The 20,625-nt window shown below is 28.7% G+C and overlaps 2 protein-coding genes and 1 long non-coding RNA gene across 3 annotated transcripts; 1 reads left to right on the forward strand and 2 right to left on the reverse strand.

Annotated features, from left to right (window-relative positions):
* Positions 1-102: 102 nt before the first annotated feature.
* Positions 103-1,056, forward strand: LOC107890181 (nuclear transcription factor Y subunit B-7). The gene has a single exon (XM_016814677.2). It carries the CDS (start codon positions 183-185, stop codon positions 786-788), a length of 606 nt encoding a protein of 201 aa, XP_016670166.1. The 5' UTR covers positions 103-182; the 3' UTR covers positions 789-1,056.
* Positions 1,057-4,792: 3,736 nt separating this feature from the next.
* LOC107888504 (gibberellin 20 oxidase 1-B) lies at positions 4,793-8,722 on the reverse strand. Its single transcript, XM_016812635.2, has 3 exons — positions 7,784-8,722; positions 6,516-6,837; positions 4,793-5,182 (listed from the first exon to the last, which is right to left on the reverse strand). Exons 1-3 carry the CDS (start codon positions 8,335-8,337, stop codon positions 4,904-4,906), a joined length of 1,155 nt encoding a protein of 384 aa, XP_016668124.1. The 5' UTR covers positions 8,338-8,722; the 3' UTR covers positions 4,793-4,903.
* An 8,821-nt stretch (positions 8,723-17,543) lies between these two features.
* On the reverse strand, positions 17,544-18,624 carry LOC107888503 (uncharacterized). The gene is made up of 2 exons (XR_001681382.2): positions 18,326-18,624; positions 17,544-18,002 (listed from the first exon to the last, which is right to left on the reverse strand). It is a non-coding gene; the product is annotated as an uncharacterized lncRNA (long non-coding RNA).
* Positions 18,625-20,625: the final 2,001 nt, after the last annotated feature.

Genomic DNA, 20,625 nt, shown 5'->3' on the forward strand with positions numbered 1-20,625 from the left:
TTAAGAAACAAGAGGAGTTTTAGTTTCCCTTTCAACAGCCTACATTTAAGCAATTGTTTCCATCTAATTCACCATAATAAAAATCTCAAAACATCAAAAAAACTCAAAAACTTGTCACCTATAGTCTCTCTCAATTCTCAAACATTGTGAGAGATATTTAGTAGTAAGTTTTATAAAAAAAAATGGAAGATGAAAATGCGGCACATGAACATAACAAAGGAAGCCCCGAAAGCCCATGTGCCAAAAGTGGTGGTAGCAGCAACAACAACAATAATAAAGAGCAAGATCGTTTCCTCCCCATAGCAAACGTGGGGAGAATTATGAAAAAAGTGATTCCAAGCAATGGGAAGATATCTAAAGATGCAAAAGAAACTGTTCAAGAATGTGTGTCAGAGTTCATTAGCTTTGTCACTGGGGAAGCCTCAGATAAATGCCAAAGAGAGAAGAGAAAGACCATTAATGGAGATGATATCATTTGGGCAATCACTACTTTAGGATTTGAGGAATATGTAGGACCTTTAAAATTGTACCTAACCAAATATAGAGAGATTGAAGGAGAGAAGCTTAATCTTCCTAAGCAACAAAGATCTGAGCAAAAGCAGCATCAACAATCAAAACATGAACAAAATATAGCCTTCAACACCAATGTATACTCTTCAACAAATTTATTGTCTCGTCACACATCCTTTGTCCCTTCTGATCAACCTTTTTCGTTGCCTTTCTCTTCCAATAACATTCAAAAGCAATTACAGCAACAAGACCAAATTGATTCAGTGGGGTACTGGTAAGAACAACTGGAAATATGTTTTTCCAACTTTTTCCCTTCTTTTTTTTTTCCTTCTTAAATGCAAGTTTTTGCATTGCAATGTCAATTAATTTCATATACACACTTGGATATGTACTGTATTGTTATGTAATATTAGGGCATATATACTCTCATTCAATCAATAGAAATATATAATTATCTTGAAATGATTTGAGTATAATGTCTGCATATATGATTGTAAAGAATAAGCAATTCAATATCATGCATCCCAACGTTTGTTTCGCTAGAAATTAGCTTTGGTAAAATTGCTTTTTAGCTCCTTAAAATTTATGTTTTCACAATTCAATCCCACCCTTCTACTTTAAAAACTTCCACGTTTCCCTTGTGAACTAATATTTAGTTTACTTGTGGATTGATTTCTTAAATACTCAATGCATTTTCGATTTTTCTTGTGACTTTACATGAAGTTAAAGAAAGATAGCTGATGCTACGTTCGGTAAGGGTATTATTGCTTTTTTCACTATGTTTTAGTATATCAATTACCAATACATTAATTTTAATTGGTAATTTTTACCCCACTCGTATGGCTTATTTTTGGAAAAGAGATGGAACATCTTTTGCTTATTTTGAAGAGGTTTTTTTTTACAAGAGTTTTTACTTATATTTCTAATTTCAAGTTTAAATTTGTACTAACTATTTTTTTATGTCTAACTATTGTAATATATGTGTATTAAATTAGGTTTTTCCTCATATTATTACAATACTAATCAAACGTGGCATAAGATTTCATTCTTAGTACTATTAGTTTTTTTTCTCTGTCACTTTAGGATTTGGCCTTAATGTCGAAGGAAGATTATCATTATAACAATTAATGAATAAAAATAAATGTGAAATGCCAATGAGGCCTAGGCACAGTTGGTAAAGACACAGGCTCTAGGTTTTGAGTGCGCAGGTTTGAGACCTATTATGTGTAATTAAAGGTGTGGGTCTCCGAATCCCACCATGAGCTATTGCTATGTGTGGGTTTTAGTGTAATCAGTTAGTTTGTACTCTGGATTATTTCAATTCGTAGTTTGTGTGTTGTTTTATGTTTTCCTTGGTAGGAATTGAATTGGAGTGTGCTTAAAGTGTTTTAAACTTGAATTTTTGGTCCCTACACAAAGGTTTCTAAGCCTTGGTTAAATGTACCAGAACTTTACAAGCCAGTGACCAAAATTTGGTCTCAAGGATATAAGTTCCGAAACATATGCTTTATGTGTTGGAACCTTAGTTGACAATAGCTAAACAAGTTCCGAAACATATGCTTTATGTGTCGGAACCTTAGTTGACAATAGCTAAACGCCTACAATACGGGGCATATATTTTGATATATTGCCTCAATGTATTGATACATAGACCTACGTAGCCTTGGACCAAAGTCACTGCACTGATTTGTGTGTTTTGAGTTCTCTGAAATTTGTATTTGGTCTTGAACACCCCCAATTACTCACGAAATGTTTTTAGGATAATTCTAAATCCTCCAAATGATTTTATCTCAAATTTACAATTTTATTAAATTGTTGCAAACTTTGAATTCCTAAATATTTTTTAGATTTTTGTTATATATGTACTTCGATGCCATCTTCCATTTGTATCGAACGTCAGAACGGGTGAAAGATATTACACTCACTCTAGGCACCCGAACCCTAGATTGTGGTGACAGAAAAGATGAAGAGAAAAGCTTAAATGAAGTGATCTGAAAGTGAGTTTTGAAGAGAATTAAAGAAAATGGTGGAAAATTGAGTAGGAAATGGAGAAAAATGGCAAAGGAAATGAAAAGAGAGCTTCATCTCTTGCAACACAAGAAATGAATGGGCACTCAAATTTTATTGATGGTATCAAAAATGAAATTTAATGGTGAAAATGCATCTCATCACCACATTTACTCATTAATTCTAATATTTTAACATTTACATGATAAAATTACTATTTTACCACTCACTTTAAGATCAATACTCTAAAAATATCCTTATTCTAACAAATTTGAAATAATTGAAATTCTCAAGACAAAACCAATTGATTTAACTTTATTTATTTTCATCCAACAATTACATGTATCGCGGCCCAATTGACACAATATATAGAGGTTAAAATATCCTTCAACTCTTTTTTACTTTTTGTATATTCAAAATTTAGTCCTTCTACTTTTATTTCAAGTAATTTAGTCCCTCTACTTTCGGATTTAGAAATTCAAGTCCAATTGTTAATACAATTAAAAGACAGTTAAAATATGCCATAAGTCCCTGCACTCTTGGTAAATTTAGAATTTAGTCTCTATACGTTTATTTCTAAGAATTTAGTCTCTCTAATTTTCAGATTTCAAAATTTAGATCCAGTTGTTAAAATTACTTTATTAAATTCAGGTTTATTAGTTCATCATTTTTTAGTTTTATTGCTACCAAGTGAGTTTTTTTTAATTTCAAAATATTTAAGAAAAAAAAACTTAATAGTGCTAACAGTTGGATCTGAATTTTAAAATCTGAAAAGTAGAAGAATTAAATTCTTGGAAATAAAAGTACAGAGGCTAAATTCTAAATTTACAAAGAGTACAAGGACCTATTGCATATTTTAATCTTAAAAGTCTTTTGTTAAATTCAAGTCCATAATAACGTTATTTCTTTTGTTATTTTAATTATTTCAAAATGTCACACTAATGTATTGAACAAAATAATTTTAACGATTCTAAAAATTGTGCCAGAATTTTTAAAAAAATAATAAAAGGACTAAATTCTAAATATATAAAAAAATACAAAGACATGTAGCATACTATAATCTAATATATAGTGTACAAAGTAGACAGATATAAAGTCCAAACTATCATATTTATATGAAAAGACATGAAATTATTGGAAAAAAACATACAAGGTTAATAAAGTCTATTAACAGTTTATTTAAAAGTGTTTAGTAAAACTTAATTGATAGTTGAAAGCTGATATATATATAAAATGACAAATGAGGGCATGACACATTTTATTATTACGTATTTATTTGTTTGTAATACTTTAGCCGTTATTGGGTGAAATTATTGAAATAAAACACTATTACCAATGAATTAAAACAACCATTATGGAAACTAATTAGTGAATATTTTTGAAAATTTAAATAAACAAAATTAGTGATAATTATGTCATACTCTAAATAAATTTGTCAAGTAGCATATTTCAATTAATATAAAGTTGCATATAAAATCATTTTACACAAGTAAATTGAAAATAAATTAAGAATACATAAATATTCAAGGATGAATGGGGTTGATTGAAAATTTCTCGTGACAATGTTGATTTTTATAGATTTACCGTGGAGTTTTTTTTTTTGTTAAATTTACTTTGGACTTTGAACTTTAAAGTGAAAATGAGAAAATAGAGGCTATTAATATTTTGGCATATTAAGTTTGAGACATGTGACAATGGGAGTAATTTTTTAGCAAGCACGGACAGATATGTCATTCTACATATCTTATTCCCAATCACCTGTTGAAAAAAGTTGTTCATCTCAGCGTTTTTTGTTTTGGAGGTTTTAGCTCAACAAGCTATTGCAAAACCCCATTCACCAAACACTACAATTAGAGGATTTGACTATTCAATTCTCTATTTGTGCCCAAATCAACTAAAAAAGACTCAAAACTCTGTTTATCAAACACCCCTGAAGTCTTTTGTTAAATTGAAGTCCATTACAATGTCATTTGTATCGTTACATGATTACTAGGTGAAAATTTTTATCATTTCCAAATGTCACACTAACTAGGAGTGAAGTTGGGAAATTAATTTAGGGACCAAAATATGAATAAAAATTTTGGAAAGTCAAAGTGTAAATTTACCATTATACTAACTTGTGATTTCCTAGAGATGATATAAACAATTTTTCATGTTTTAGGAGTGACCAAGATCACTACCTGCCCCTCTCTTTCTCCATCCTTGACACCAAAACATTGAATAGAATGGTTTTAATGATTTTAATAATTATACTTAAATTTTTAAAATCGAAAAATAGAAAAACTCAAATTCAAATATACATAGACTTAAAACATATTATAATCTATAGTAGATAGATACAAAGTGGAAACCAAGATATTTATATGAAAAGATAGGGAGTAGAGAACTAGAAGTTGGAAGTAGGGTTAGAAGAAAGGAGCCAAGGGAAGAAGCTTTGGAGTGTAGCAACGTCAGCTCTATAGTGATTTTGAGTGAATTCCAACAAATCAGACCATGTGAAATCAGGATACACTCTTGGCCCTCCTGATCTGCACATTAGATCTTGTGGGGGTCTCACTATTTTGTCTTCTTTTGGGCACACAAAGTATACCAATGATCTCCTCTCCCTCTCCTTGTTCACCACTGCTCTATGCAGGCAACTCTTGTATCTTCCGTTACATAATGCCTACAGTACACACCACTTTTTCAATCATACATATTTTATCTATTTTTTATTCAATTTAGTCCTTATACATTAGATGAAACAATAAAAAAATTAATTTTTATACACCAGCATATGCTACTACACCACATACTGACTATTTATTTTGTTAAACACGTCAATTTTGAATTGTAAATACATGGGGACAAACATATATATTTCTCTAACTTTAGCTTTGGAATTACGTTATTTTCTTTATCTTCATTCTACAACCTTATATGTCATTCCACAAGCTATTAGGTCCCACAAAGGTTTAAAAAAATCTTAATTTTGGTCGGGTAGAGTAGAGCAGGACTGAAATTCAAAATCAAGATTTTACTCATGAAAATTCTTCTTCTTTTACGTGTTCTTTTCAGGGGGGAAATAAAGCAACTGTTAATGTACGAAAGTTGGATTACAGTACTAATGAGCTACTAGTATCTTCAATTCCTCGACTAAAATAGTACGGGGTAGTCGTTACCCTAAAATAGGTTAAATGATTTAGGAGGTCCTTATATTATAGGGATTAGATCAATTTAATCCTTATATTATTAAAAAGAATCAAATAAATTCAAATTATAATATTTATTTGAAAAAAAATTCAATTGTAGTTAAGTTCTAAACAAAAAAAATTTTCATTTACAAAACCACAAAAAATTTAAAATATTAATTTTGTTAAACTGTAAATATTAATTCTTTTTCAATTGGATTTTATTTTATTTTTTAATAGTAAAGAATTTAATTAATCCATTTAATAGTAGAGAAACTAATTTGATCTAACCCCAATAATACAAGGAACATTCCCGTACATTCACCCCTAAAATATATCAATTAAATTAATAAAGTGGATTAACGTCTTAATTAAAGTCATGTATAGTAAGCAATTAATTGATGCCATTAATTACATACCTCTTTCCCTAAAGTCACCAACTTTAGGAAGTAAAAGTACTATAGAGGCCCTTATATTAATAGTTAAATTGTATTTTGTCTCTTTTATTAAAAAATGAGTAAATTAGCCCCTAAACATTAGATCGAAGAGTAATTTTGTTCTTTTTGTAAAAATTTAATTCATTCGTATTATTAAAAACTGGCATAGCTAATTGAAGAATATGCTAGTGACACATGTACCTCATGTAGATGTATAGTGACAAATTCTTAACAGCAGAAATTGATGAAATTTTTAACAGAAAAATTAATTTTCTTTTTTACTAAACATATAAAAACTAATTTACCCATGTTTCGAATAGAGGATAATCTAATAGCTTTTTACCGGGTTAAATTAGTAGTGGAAATTAGAAATGCAGCAAAATGGACTTACCATGAAAGTATCACCAATGTTAATGACAAAGGCATCTTGTCGAGGTCGAACAGCATACCATTTGTTATTGTTGAAAACTTCGAGCCCTCCCACTTGATCTTGGTGAAGAATTGTTAAGGAAGTAGGATCAGAGTGAGGGCCAGTGCCAAGGGTGAGGCCAGAATTATTGCATGGGGGATAGTAATTACACCTCATTATTGAATTCCCATCTTCGAAAAATTTTCTGTAGTGTAAACGATCTATCCCCAAGCTGATTGCCAACAGTTCGAATATCAGTAGCGACAGCTCCCTCATCTTTTCACAATACTTTTGGTAAATCCACCTTCACATCCATATACAACCTTATTATTTATCAAGGAACTCAACTATTTTGCTTTGTTAGTAAAAGTATCATAGAGATTTATGTATTAGGAGTCGGATCGTATTTTGCTCATTTTACTTAAATGGGTAAATTAGTCCCTGTAAGTTAAGTTAAAGAGCAGACTGATATTTTTTTAAAAAAAATTATCTATTTCTACTATTAAAAACTGTTGTGGCTAACAGAATAACTAGACACACTTATTGGCATATAGGGATAAGTTTTTAACAGTAAAAATAATTAGAATTTTGAATAGACTAATTTGACAATTTTTTAATAAAAGAAACAAATTGCAACCCAAATCTTATTATATAATACTTTTACCTCACTTCGTTTTCTATATATATAACTCGTTTCACTCACTATTTTTACAGTCATATTTTAAAAAATATAATGAGTTATTTGGTCATCCAACTTTTCAAAAAAGTTGTTATCCTACATTTAATTTCTCCATCTTTTTTCATTTTTCAACTTGTATTATTTGTCAAATCACCATTAATTGGTTAACTTATTGTCTTAAATATAATATATATATACATATATTCGTCAATAAAATAAGCTAAAAGTATCACAGAGACCCTTGTATTAGGAGTTATATTACATTTTACTCTCTACATAGAAATGGGCAAATTAGTCCATGTATATTAGACCAAAGAGTAAACTAGTCATTTTATTAAAATTTGGTTTATGTATGTCAGCATGAGGTACACGTGGTGTGTTTGGTTATTCCATAATAGTACAAATGGATAGAATTTTTTAACAAAAAAATAATTTACTCTTTGATGTAATGTATAATGATTAATTTACCCCTTTTTAAATAAAAAAAGGAAAAAAATGCAATTCACTCTTATACTAAGTGTGATTTTACCATAAAATAATGCAGCTTATTAAATCATTTATAAAGGCTTACCCGGTTTGCTCAAAATCTTCCCCCAAGGCAGAGCTGAAATAATGAACCACAGAAGGATCGGAGTTAAGTCCTTGGTAGCCAAAAGAAAATGTTTCCTTCCATGGCAACTTAGCGGAAAACCGGTCAGCATGGGCAGCAGAATAGCCTGAAAAACCACCAGGCTTTCTTTGGAAACTTAGCTTCTTGTTAAGGGGTAACTTAAACACAGCATCAATCTCTTGGTAAGCAGCTTGGATAAGGTTTGAATCAACACCATGGTTTGTAACTTGGAAGAAACCATGTTTAGAACAGGCAGTCTTAACAAGGCCCACTGCATGTGCAGTAGCTTCTTCGTCTCCTTTGATGAACCCGCCCAAGTCTATCAATGGTTCGTTAAGCTCTTCTTGGGTGTGAACCAAGTCCCCACATGGCCATATGAACTCTGAGGGTAAACTTGATTGGTTTTGCAACTTGGATGGGTCAAAAAGGACACCACCCGTCTCATCTCTTGGTTCTATGGATGGATGTAAAAGAATGGTTGGAGAACCTGAATCCATTAAGACAGAGAGAGACATTTGGAATAGAGTGTTTCCAATAACTTAAAAATGAATGTCTTAAGCTAAAGTGAAAGTGAGTAGTACTAGGGAACAAGTGCACAACATCATATATTTATATATATAGATAGAGTGATAGAAAGACAAAGGAAAACAAAATGATAACATATATAATTTAAGGGTAAACTACACCATTAGTTACTAGATTATGGGCATGTTTTCGTTTCAATCACTTAATTAAAAAAAGTTACAATTTGGTCACTGAACTATTCAAAAGTTTTCATTTAAGTTACCGGACTGTTAAAATGGTTGCTATATAGTTTCTTTGTTTACACTGCCTGCACTAATCGAAAGCTATTTTTCCCCTTCTCTTCTACAGTTTAATTTTTTTCATAAAACAATTTTGGACTTTACAAATCTACGAACCAAAATTTAAACAACTTTTTTCTCCGACCACTGACACTGACCGTCAGATCAACTTGGATCTAAGGTATGTTCTTCTACTCATTAATTGGTACTGATCCACCTACAGATTACCGAATCGTCACTTATAACTTATTGGCGGAACTTTTTTTAAATAAAACGTAATAGTCTAATGACTTGAATAAAAATCTTTGAATAATTCAATAACTTAAATGAAATTTTCAAATAGAAGTGACTAAATTGTAACTTTTTTTAGTTAAGTGACCAAAACGAAAACGTATCCATAATTTAGTGATGAATCATACAGTTTACCCTTTTTTAAAAAAAAGTAACAGTCTAATAACTTAAATAAAACCATCTAAATAGTTCAGTGATTTAAATAAAAACTTTCAAATAATTTAATTTAAATAAAAACTTTCAAATAATTTAATGATTAAATTATAATTTTTTTTTAATTCAGTGATCAAATACAAATGGTATAATTTACCTATAACTTAACAAGAGGATAATTACAAAGGTAGTAAAAAAAATAATTTAATAAGAATAATAATTGTACTTAAAACTCAGAGAAGAAATCTAATATTAAATAAAATTCAAGAAAGAGATGTGAGATAATTTGATTTGACATTGAAAATTTCTAGATCTTATATAATAAAACAACAAGACATTTAACATAATCAACTTAGAAAAAAGGACAAACAACCAAATAAGCATGTTTTCTCATTTTAATATTAAACATGAAATTGAATTTTAATTAAAATTGTTTTGTTTTTAAAATTAAAAAATCGTGAGTAAAAATATTATGGAAGCCTTTATATTAAAAATTAGATTAAAAATTTTTTTTTATTTAAAAATAGATAAATTAGTCACTATATGTTAAATTAAAGGGAAAATTATTTCAATCTATTAAAAATTTTATTAATTTGTACTATTAAAACTGGCTTTACTGATGGAACAACTAGAAAGTAGCCACACATACTTTATGTTGATATATAAGGACCAAAAAGAGGCACGAGTCAAATTGCATTTTGCCACTTCTACTTAAAAAAAAAGTAAACTAGTCTTTTTTATTATAAATTTCATTCATTTGTATTGTTAAAAACTGGTGTAACTGACGGAATAATTAGAAAGTGGCCACGTGTACTTTATGATGATGTATAATGACCCGTTTTTAACAGTAAAATTAGATAGATTTTTTTTATAGAAAGATCAACTTACTTTTTATATAATACACATAAATTAATTTAACCGCCTTTTTAATAAAAAAGATAAAATACAATCTGATTTTTGATACAGATCTTTACTATAGTTTAATCCAAAATGTGAGATGAAAATAATGAAGAAAGGGGATAGTGAGAAAGGCCAAGGGCCGTCCATCTATTGGTAAGGTCGTAGGTGAAAGTTGGAAGATTGTTAGTTAAAGAGCGAACAACTTATGAGACGAGTGGACGTACGCCCTTTAAGCCCTTTTGGTCACATTGTTAAGATGACAACAAAAAAACATACAAACACCAACCATGCAGCTGCTGCTGCTTGCCTCCCGTCACTATCTCTTTATTTATTTTCCTCCTACCCCTCTTTGTCTCTTCTTCTCATTCATTTTTGCTTCTTCCCAAGGTCCCCCATCTTTATTTATTTTCCTATATCTATCCACTATTTCAATTAATTATATCCATATTCCCAATGGAGGGTATCTGTATTTTATTCGTAAGAGTTCTTCTATTAAATATCAGATTATATTTTATTTTTTCTATTAAAAAATAGGTAAATTAATCCCAATAAATTAAATTAAAGAGTAAGCGGATCTTTTCTATTAAAAATTTCAATTTAGTTCCACTATTAAAAGCTGACATGGTTGTGAACAATGATCTCGTGTTCATATATATAGACCAATTTTTAACACTAAAAATAAACAAAATACTTTCAACAGAATGACTAATTTATTTTTTTAGTAAAAAAAATAAAAATGCATTTTATATAGAAAGAATGACATTTTTTATATTATTGTTTGAAATCTTGTATAGAAAGATAATGTTTAAAAATTTTAATTTAAGTTCACTTGAATATGACTTAGTGTAAAATATAAAAAAAAAAGTGTGATGTGACAATGTAATTGAATTAAAGTTTAGTGTGAAAATATTAAAATAAAACAAAAATTTATCCATTTATTTTGTTACGGAGTTGGAGTCTTGGTCATCACAATATCATTCACTGCTTAGCAAAGTTCTATAAAGACTTTCCATTCAACAGTCATTCTCATGGTAAGGTTGGTCATATCGTCCGCTAATCTGTTCTTCTGCCTTAATACATGTATCACTCGAAATTCTTCCATCCGTTCTAATAAATCCTTTACTCTCTCCCCTAACAAGTTCTAATATCAAGTATGACCACTCAACAGGTTAATTATCTTTATACAATTCATGTCTAAGACAATTTTCTTAACTCCCTGAAAGCTCCCTATAACTCAGCTTTCAACACTGGGCAAATTTCTATTTTACGGGAAGACCCCAATAGCCAATGTCCCCCGTTTGTCTCTGGCCACTCCCCCTACTACAGCAACGAACGAATTCACTCCCACAGTTGCATCAGTATTTAGTATATTGATTTCATTATTAATAATTATGTAATTAATAAATGAAAAATTGAAATTAATTTTATATGTTTACATTAAGAAATAATGTAGATTGAAAAAGTAAATAGATATGTACACCATCAATCATCAAGCATATAACATTTTTAATTAATTTGAAATCCTGCCATCAATGCATACAGATGCATGAAAGGTGACACATTTGCATAAAGACAAATTCTAATTAATTCTTACATTGTTATATATATGGCTAAAATTGGCCCTCCAATCCCTACAACACTATTTTCCTTGTTATACAAAAAATGATATGTTTGTTTTTTCTTTTATTATTAATTAATTGTTGCTTAATTATTTTTATCAATAATTTTAAATGTTAAAATATGTTTTAAGTTGCCGATTGAGTCTTAGTTCGATTGGCATGAGTATTATTACTAGTGTAGGAGGATGTGAGTTCGAGTGTGCATTAAAGCGTATTATCTTCCTATTTATGAGTTGGGGAGGGGTTATGGATAATTCTAAATATTCTGTTAAAAGCAATAGATATGATCAAAACTTATTATAAACTGTTATAACGTAATTGAAATAATTAAAAAGTATTATCTATTTAAATTAATTAATGACATTATAAAAATAAATAAATCGAATTAGGTAAAAAATTAAAGTAAATATGAGTTAAAAACCAATTTTTAACATAGTACATGCTCAAAAAAAAAAACGAAAAAGCATGTCAATCTCCAAAATTATTTTTCAATGTGAATTTGTTACTTTAATTCGAATCCATATAAATATAATTTATTTTATTTTTATTTTTCATATTTTTATTATAAAAAATAGTTATCAACCATGTTTTTATATTTTCATTATTAAAAATATTTTTTTATTCAATATAATTTTAAAATTTTAAAAAATAAAAATAAAAGCTAATTAAGTTTAAGTTCAATTGGTATAGACATTATTGTCAATGTAGAATGACGTGGGTTTGAGTGTGTTAAAGCGCATTATCCTTCTATTTATGGGTTGGGGAAGTGTTATGGGTAGTTCTAAGCATTGTATATATAAAAAAAACAGATATGATCAGAATTTACAATGAGATTATTCAAATATAAAAAAAATAAAATTGATTTTTAAAAATTGACTGACTTTTTTTATTTATACAATATAATCTTCTCTTTCAGACTATTAAAATTTTTTATCATTTTATATATATTTATAACTATTAAAAATGTAAAGATGTATTATAGAAAAAACCATATATTTTATTTTTAAATATTTATTCTAATTTAAAAATGTTTTTAAAGATAAATAAAATAAATAAATAAAATCGAAGCAGAGTGGAACGGAACGAGACGGGAATGGATGCATACAACATCAATGGCAAAGGTAGTGATCTTCAAGACTATACATTCATAGTGAAATGGGGCGAATAGTAGAGCAGAGCAAAGCATACCAACTGTGAAGTAGTAGTGAATTTAACAACATTCACCCTCGCGTCACTTCATTATGATCCTAATCTTATTCTAACTAACTAATCCTAATATTTGTAAACAGATGTATGATTTTGAAGATAATTGAGAATGAAATTCCGAAATGGAGAATTGGTTAGGGTTGGGTTGGTGTTGTACATAGCAAAAAGAGGTAGGCATGGCACACACAACACCAAGTTGACATAGGAAGGATGTCTTCCTTAATCACACTAACACCAGTACTGCCATAATTTCTAGATTTAAAAAGGCCCCACTCTTTCCAAATGTTAAAGAATAAAGGTCGGAAACCCCTAAATTAATCTACTTATTTCAACCTTCAATTTTTAGATTTTTAAACTTACATTCAAAACGGATAGAAAAATTAACATGTATTAACCTTGTTGCCGTAGCAATTAGTTTTTTAGTTTGTTACACATGAATTGTCATGTCAACAATTAGTTTGTTAATTTAAAAAAATTAATTAATTGTTAATATGACTTGCACATAGAGTTCTCTATAGGCCAGACCACCCGACCAAACCTAAAGGGAGGATTTGGACAAAAAACGAGGCTTATTTTTTAAATGGGTCGGGCTTTAGGTAAGTTTTTTTAGCTTGACCCTGGTCCGGATATATGTCTTTTTAAAATTTATTAGAAACATTTATTTTAATGTTTTTAATATTTTTAATATATTATATTTTTTAAATTTGTTTTATATGCCAACAAGTAACTGGGTACAATGATAAGACATATTACATTCCAAAAGGAGAATATAGGTTCGAACCTTTAAAATGACATTGTTAGGAGGGGTAGCTAGAAACCTCAAACATGAACGGTAAAATAGACTTGAAGAAAAATTAATATGAATTTAACATCTATAATTTGAGTCGAGCTTACACAAAAATTTAACATCAACAAAATTAACAGGCCCTACTCTGTGTTCACAAAGAAAAACATAAAAGGCCCCTTCTCTGTTTGTGATGCTCTTATAAAGTAAGACTATATCAAATTAGTGCTATCCACGAAATAATTATTTTTTTAAAAAAAAATTGCACATTTATCTATAATCTAAAATAAATTTATTTATAACAAGAATTATTATATTTATAAATAAAAATCAAATGGATTTATATAATAAGAATTTAACTTAAATTATGATAATTCACTTAATAATAACTTTTATTACTATTTTTCAATCTAAAATTAATTTATTTTGTATATAAAATTTTAAAAAAATATTATTAAAATTAAATCAGACAAACTAATCGAATCAGTTAAAGGAAAATAATAAGCTAGGGCTTTTTTTATATTTAATTTTTATTATGGGCCTAATAATAATTGGGCTTAATATTTACCAAAAACAATTGTGCTTTATAATGATCTGTATATTTTAAAAGTCCAACATTTAATTAAAATTTTTTAAATAAATATTATTTTATATGATAAATCGATTAAATTAGGATTGAATCAGTTGAATCAAGAATTAATAATTTGACTGATTCGATTACTGATTTAATTTTAAAATCATTGCTTTAGACCCTTTTAGATCCTAAATCTTAATCTAACTCTTTCCTTTAAAATTATAAAATTTTAAATTTTAAATCCTAATCCACCGAATCATAAATCTAATTGAAAAAAAAACATAACGTTACTATTACTTATTACTAATTATTAATTTTATTTGATTAATTTATACTAATTAAGATTAAAATATTATTAAGGAGAATTTATGTAATGTTAATAAGTATTTGATATTAATTAGAAAGTCTTTTAAAAATATAAAGTGACACATTTTTATGAGTAAATTACTAAAATTGTCACTTTTGTTTATTTTAGATTACATTTTGTAACTTATGTTTGAAATGTTACGTTTTAATCACTTATGTTAACGTGTTGTAACATTTTATTCACTGAACTGTTAATTATCGTTAACGGTGTAAAGGTAAGTTGACGTGACACGTTAAATCATCATTTCAAATAAAAAAATTAGATTAAATTATACAATTGGTCCCCATATTTTTTCGTTTTGAGAAATTTTTTTTCTTTTATATTCTTTTAACTTTCCTTTTTTCTTTCTTTATTTATCATTCTCTCTTGCTTCTCTCTTTGTTTTCCTCCTTCTCAATCTCTTTTAATGTAATTTTTCTATATTTTTCATCTATTAAAACTAAAGGGGAAGAAGAAAAGGAAAATAAAGAAATAAAAAGAAAAATTGAATTGTTCGAAAAAATAAAAGTATAGGGACTAGTTTTTAACAAATGGAAAACATAAAAAAACTACATTAAAAGAGATGGGGAAGGGAAAAAAACAAAGGGAGAAGAAGAAGAGAATAATAATAAAAAAAGAGTTAAAAAAACATAAAAGAAAAAAAATTTCTCAAAATGAAAAAATATGGGGACCAATTGTATAATTTAACCTAAAATTTTTGTTTGAAATGATGATTTAACGTGTCATGTCAGCTTACTGTCATATCGTTAGCGACAATTAACAGCTCAGTAATTAAAATGTTACAACACATTAACGTAAGTGACTAAAATGTAATATGAGGTAAAAAAAGTGACTATTTTGATAGTTTACCTCATTTTTATTGGATGCCTAAAAAGTTACTTTTTAGTATATCCTAATATAATTAAACTCTAATAATAAATAAAATATTGAATTACTTTATATCAAATTATTATGTTTTAATTTTTAAAAAATTAAAATGAAAAAAACGCTTTAGTATTAAATAGAAAATTTTACTTATTTATATAATAAATAATTTAACATTTCATATAACAAAGTTCATAAATAATACTATTATATCTACAAGCTATTGTTATGAAATTATTAGTTATTAAGAAAAGAAAAAAAATGAAAATGAAAAGTTTAATTTACCATATATAAAAAATATGTATGGTTTGTACAAAAGTTTTAATAATTGTCATAATGTGTTAGATCGAGGGCTTAACAAGTTAGACATAGAACCCATATGAGTAGAGTCGCCGCTAATAATTTGAGTTAGGTTGGTTAGTCGCTTATTGCCTAAAGTCTCAAAAACAAATTAAGATATTCCTTAAGCTAGACATAGAATCCATATGAGTAGAGTCGCCACTAATCATTTGAGTTAGGTTGGTTAGTCGTTATTGCCTAAAGTCTCAAAAATAAATTAAGATATTCCTTAAGCTAGACATAGAACCCATATGAGTAGAGTTGCCACTAATCATTTAAGTTAGGTTGGTTAGTTACTTATTGCCTAAAGTCTCAAAACTAAAATTAAGATGTATCTAAGGAATAATATTAAAACTATGACTTGTTCTCGTTACTAAATATGGATTCGGGAATATGATTATGTGTAGGGAAGATTATAGCATCATACAATGCTTATCTGAAGATAGTCCTACATAATAGTTTTTTTTTTTTTTTGCCAATGTTGTGGTTCTTAGGAAATAAACCATAGACTATCATCTTCATTTAGGACTATTTTTTTAATTTATAAAATTCTTGTGAGCTGAAAACATAAATAAGACTTAAATGTAACTTTTTCAAGAGGAGTTCATGACGAGGAGAAGATGGAGCGATGGTGGTTGAAGATCCAATGAATGTCTTATGGCGAAAAACTATGTAATTTTTTTCATTTAGTTTCTATAAATAAAACCATGGAAACCTTGGCTGACAATTTTATTTTAATTACCTCTCTCCTTATATATCTGTTTTGTAATTGTTTATAATACTTATATTATGTAATGTTATAATTGTGATATATATATATGAGATGATCCATAGTTGATCAATTAAAAAATAAAAATTGTGGTAATGAGAAAATACATGTGTTGTATTGTTTTATTCACTTCTTTAAGTTATTCGATTACTGTGAGAAATATGGTAATGAGAATGTGCATGTCTAGGATTGGCTTTGGCTAGGAAATACTTGATTTTTAATTGGTAAAATTTGACTCACCTCCCTTTTCTAGAATCCTACATGATGCAGGGTTCACATTCACCTCTTCGGTTTTTACATCAAAAGGAAAATTGTGGAGAATTAAAATTGTTCATTTTATAATTGATTGATTCTTGTGAATAAATGAATGTGAATATTATAAAATTACCATAGCATGCCATGCATATATTGGAAGTATTTCATTTAGATTAGGTAAGAATGCCATTAAGACTATTGTATGATCATTCTTGAAAATAGGATAAAAAACCTTGCATGTTGTTTTAAAATTTGAGTGGGAGAAGGTTCTTAAACAAGACCTACGACCTTCATTGATGGTCTCTAAGTAATAGCATGATAAAGTTTCGAGTCGACTCCTATCCTGACGATACCCCAAGGTAAACTTTATCATGTGGGTTCACTAAATGAGATTTCCTTTTAAGGATAATTAGTCATGCATGACTCTCAATGAGATTATCCCAAGATACTCACAAATGAAAGCATGTTCATAATGGGTGTTGAGTCAGTGGTTACACATTCAAGATCTTCTCTTATTAATTAGTTTCCCAAGAAACGCTATTTAAGCTAGAGATGATGGCTAAACATTAAAACGGTCATTGGCCCATGTGGAGTCTTAAGAATTAAGATTCATGAATTGATTGGATGTAATCCATGTTCTTGCTAGTTAATCACGGGACATTAAGTCGACATGATTGATGGGTGTGAGAATGATCGTAGCAAAGGAAAAATATTTTTTCAAGGTTTTAATACAAGATGCATGCATTATACTGCATTCTTGATATGTTGCTGAAATGAAAATATTTGCTCAATACAAAGATAGTAATTAGTGAATATTTATTTATTTTAGTTCAAATATGTCTTGTTATAGGCCAATTTTGGGCCATTTTTTAAGATAACTCGGGCCCAGTTACATTTACAAATTAAACCCAATACAAAGTGGTCCACAATAGCCCAATACATTACCCAAAACAACAAAAACCCATCAGACCAAATACAACTAACCCCTACCCAATACCATTAACCCATTTAAACCCTTAAACCTATTAAACCCTAACCCAACATCAGACCCAATACAAAACAGCCCAAATTGAACCCAAACTAACCTAAACCCAAAAGCCGACAAGCTCACTAACCCAATAACCCCAAATCCCATCAGCTAACCTTAACCCTAACCTGCAACGCCGCAACCACCCCCACTTGCCCCTGATTAACCGGCCACCTACCCTCTGACAGCGCCACTCCCTGCACCATCGGTCATCTCCATCGCCGTTCACCTACAAGGAAGAGACAGAAACAATATTATAATGAATGTAAAGGGTTATAAAACCCGAATGAAATTTGTAAAAGGGGGTTCTTTTTTTCGAATATTCAAAAAAAAAACCTAAATAATACAAACACAAATCTATATTGAGAAGCAATCTAATCAATATCCAAGCAAAAGAATAGAACAAGATCAAACACAATATCAAGAAATCGAAGAGCAAAAAAATAGAAGAGGTTGATCTATTCTCTTTTTCTTTCGATTTTGTTTCTTTTATTTTTCATATTACAAATTTATTAATTTCAAGCAACAAATAATAAAAGAAAAGGGACTCACCTGAACCCCGAAGACGCGAGGATTGAACTCTTGCTCCGTCGTGGGAATTGTCCCCAAAGGGGAAGACGGGGTTCCTTCTTTCACGCTCTTGAGGTTAAAAGAGCATTGTATTTGGATGTTCTAATGACCAGGATTAAAAACCCCTCTTCGAGCAACTCCGATCGCCCCTTACGGCGACGTGACGGCGGTGGCAACGCTGGGTTCTCTAACCCTAGCAGAGAAAGAATATGAAAAGGGGGGAGGGGTGTTCTGTTTAGGAAAATGAAATAAAAAGAATAAAAAACTGGTTTAAAGGATGCAGTAAAACAGTGCCGTGCTGGCACTAAGGCCACCAGCGATTGAAACGGCATCGTTTGTTCGCATGACCCGATCCATACCCGGGAAATCCGCGCGTTTCCCATTATTGGGATATTCACGCGCGAGGTCCCTCAGTTCTGTGGAGCGCTATAAATTGGTTTTTTTTAATTTGTTAAATTGGGCCACAAAATTTTCTAAACTTTTCAAATTAATCCCAATATACTAGAACTTGGGTACGCGCCCAGGAATGGTTTTTTTTTACATGGTCCTCCTATTTCGTTTGCGCGTGCAAGTTAGCCCATGTCTCTTTTGTTTGTTATTTTTTTTTTACTTTGGGTTCACCCCAAATATTTTGTTTTAGTTCAATCTAATCCCCCTTTTAGTTATTTTTACTACTTTATGGTTAAAATTAATTGATCATGATTAATATCAATGTATAATTGTATTATATATATGTAAGCATATTTAATGTATGTATGTGTATTTATTTATATAGTATATTTAATAATCATTTTGTTGTATTGTTATTATCTCTAATGAGTACATATTTCATACATATATTTTAATACTATATTTCGTATACATTTTTATATATATACTACGTACATATGTTTTCTAACAATTTTTTTATTATATATATTATCATGTATATATTTTGATATTATTAGTTATATATAATTTTCATATACTATTTCGTGGATATATACTTATATTATCCTTATTATTATTATTAATATATATTTTATTGTATAGACATGCTTTTTACTATTGTACATGATTATAATTTATTTTTAACATATTATTGTTTTATTTTCTTTATGTCATTATTATTTTTAATACATGCGTATATATATATTACGTGTATATTCTTTTAATAGATAATATATATATTTCATATATTATTCTTAACTTTGCATTATGTATGTATTTTTTTATATACTACTATGTAAATGTTTTTAATACTCTTATATTCTTATACTATGTGTACTATATGTATTATTATTTTATTATATGTATTACGTATATGTTTTTTTTATATATCATATTATTCATGTATTTTATCATACATGTATTTATCTTTAATATATATATTTAGGTATATCTTTATATTAGTATTATTATTAATATCATTATGTTTTCTTTCAACATTATAATTATGCATGTATATATTATATGAGTGTTTTAACATTGTATTGTATACGTATTTTCATATATTATGTGTATATATACCTTCTAAATATTGTATTTTTATACAAATCATGTACCTATTTCGAATATTATATAGCATATTTCTAATACTATTATTATTTACATATATATATTCTACGTACATATTCTTAATATTATTATCATATATATGTATTCGTTGTTTCCATTTCATGTTTAATTCTAGTATTACATTTAATATTGCGTGTATCTTTATTGTTTTTAGTATGTTTGTCGCACTTACATTTGCCTCAATGTGTTTCTAGTTATGTTATTTATTTATTTTTATCAATTTGCTTTGCATTACCTCAAAAATCATATTCTTGTTTCCTAATTAATAATCAAGGTAACGAACCGATTTAACACAAAGTCACTGATTTCATTGCTATGTTGGGTGAACATCAATCGACTCGTGTTGAAACGGTACGTCCTTCTAAAAAAAAGAAAAAATCAAAAAGATTGAAACATCTTGTCTTTTCAAACGGATCACGATTAAATCTTATATTGAACTCGTATTTTTGAAAATCAAGACAACACGTGTTTATAAGATACCAATTTTGGGCGTCGTGAGGGTGCTAATACCTTCCTCGTGCGTAACCGACTCCCGAACCCTAATTTTTCTCTGGATTTTAACGTAGACCCAAACTCAGCCTTTTATTTGTTTTAGTAAGAGATCTAATAGGTGTCTGATCACACCTAAAAAAAAAGGATCGGTAGCTACTTCTTGTTTATTTTAAAATCAAACTTCAGTTTTCAAGTTTTCAATAGATCGCCACAATTAGCGACCAAGCTAAAAT

The sequence above is a fragment of the Gossypium hirsutum genome, chromosome A09, assembly GCF_007990345.1.
Source record: "Gossypium hirsutum isolate 1008001.06 chromosome A09, Gossypium_hirsutum_v2.1, whole genome shotgun sequence".
Taxonomy (NCBI): Eukaryota; Viridiplantae; Streptophyta; class Magnoliopsida; order Malvales; family Malvaceae; genus Gossypium; species Gossypium hirsutum.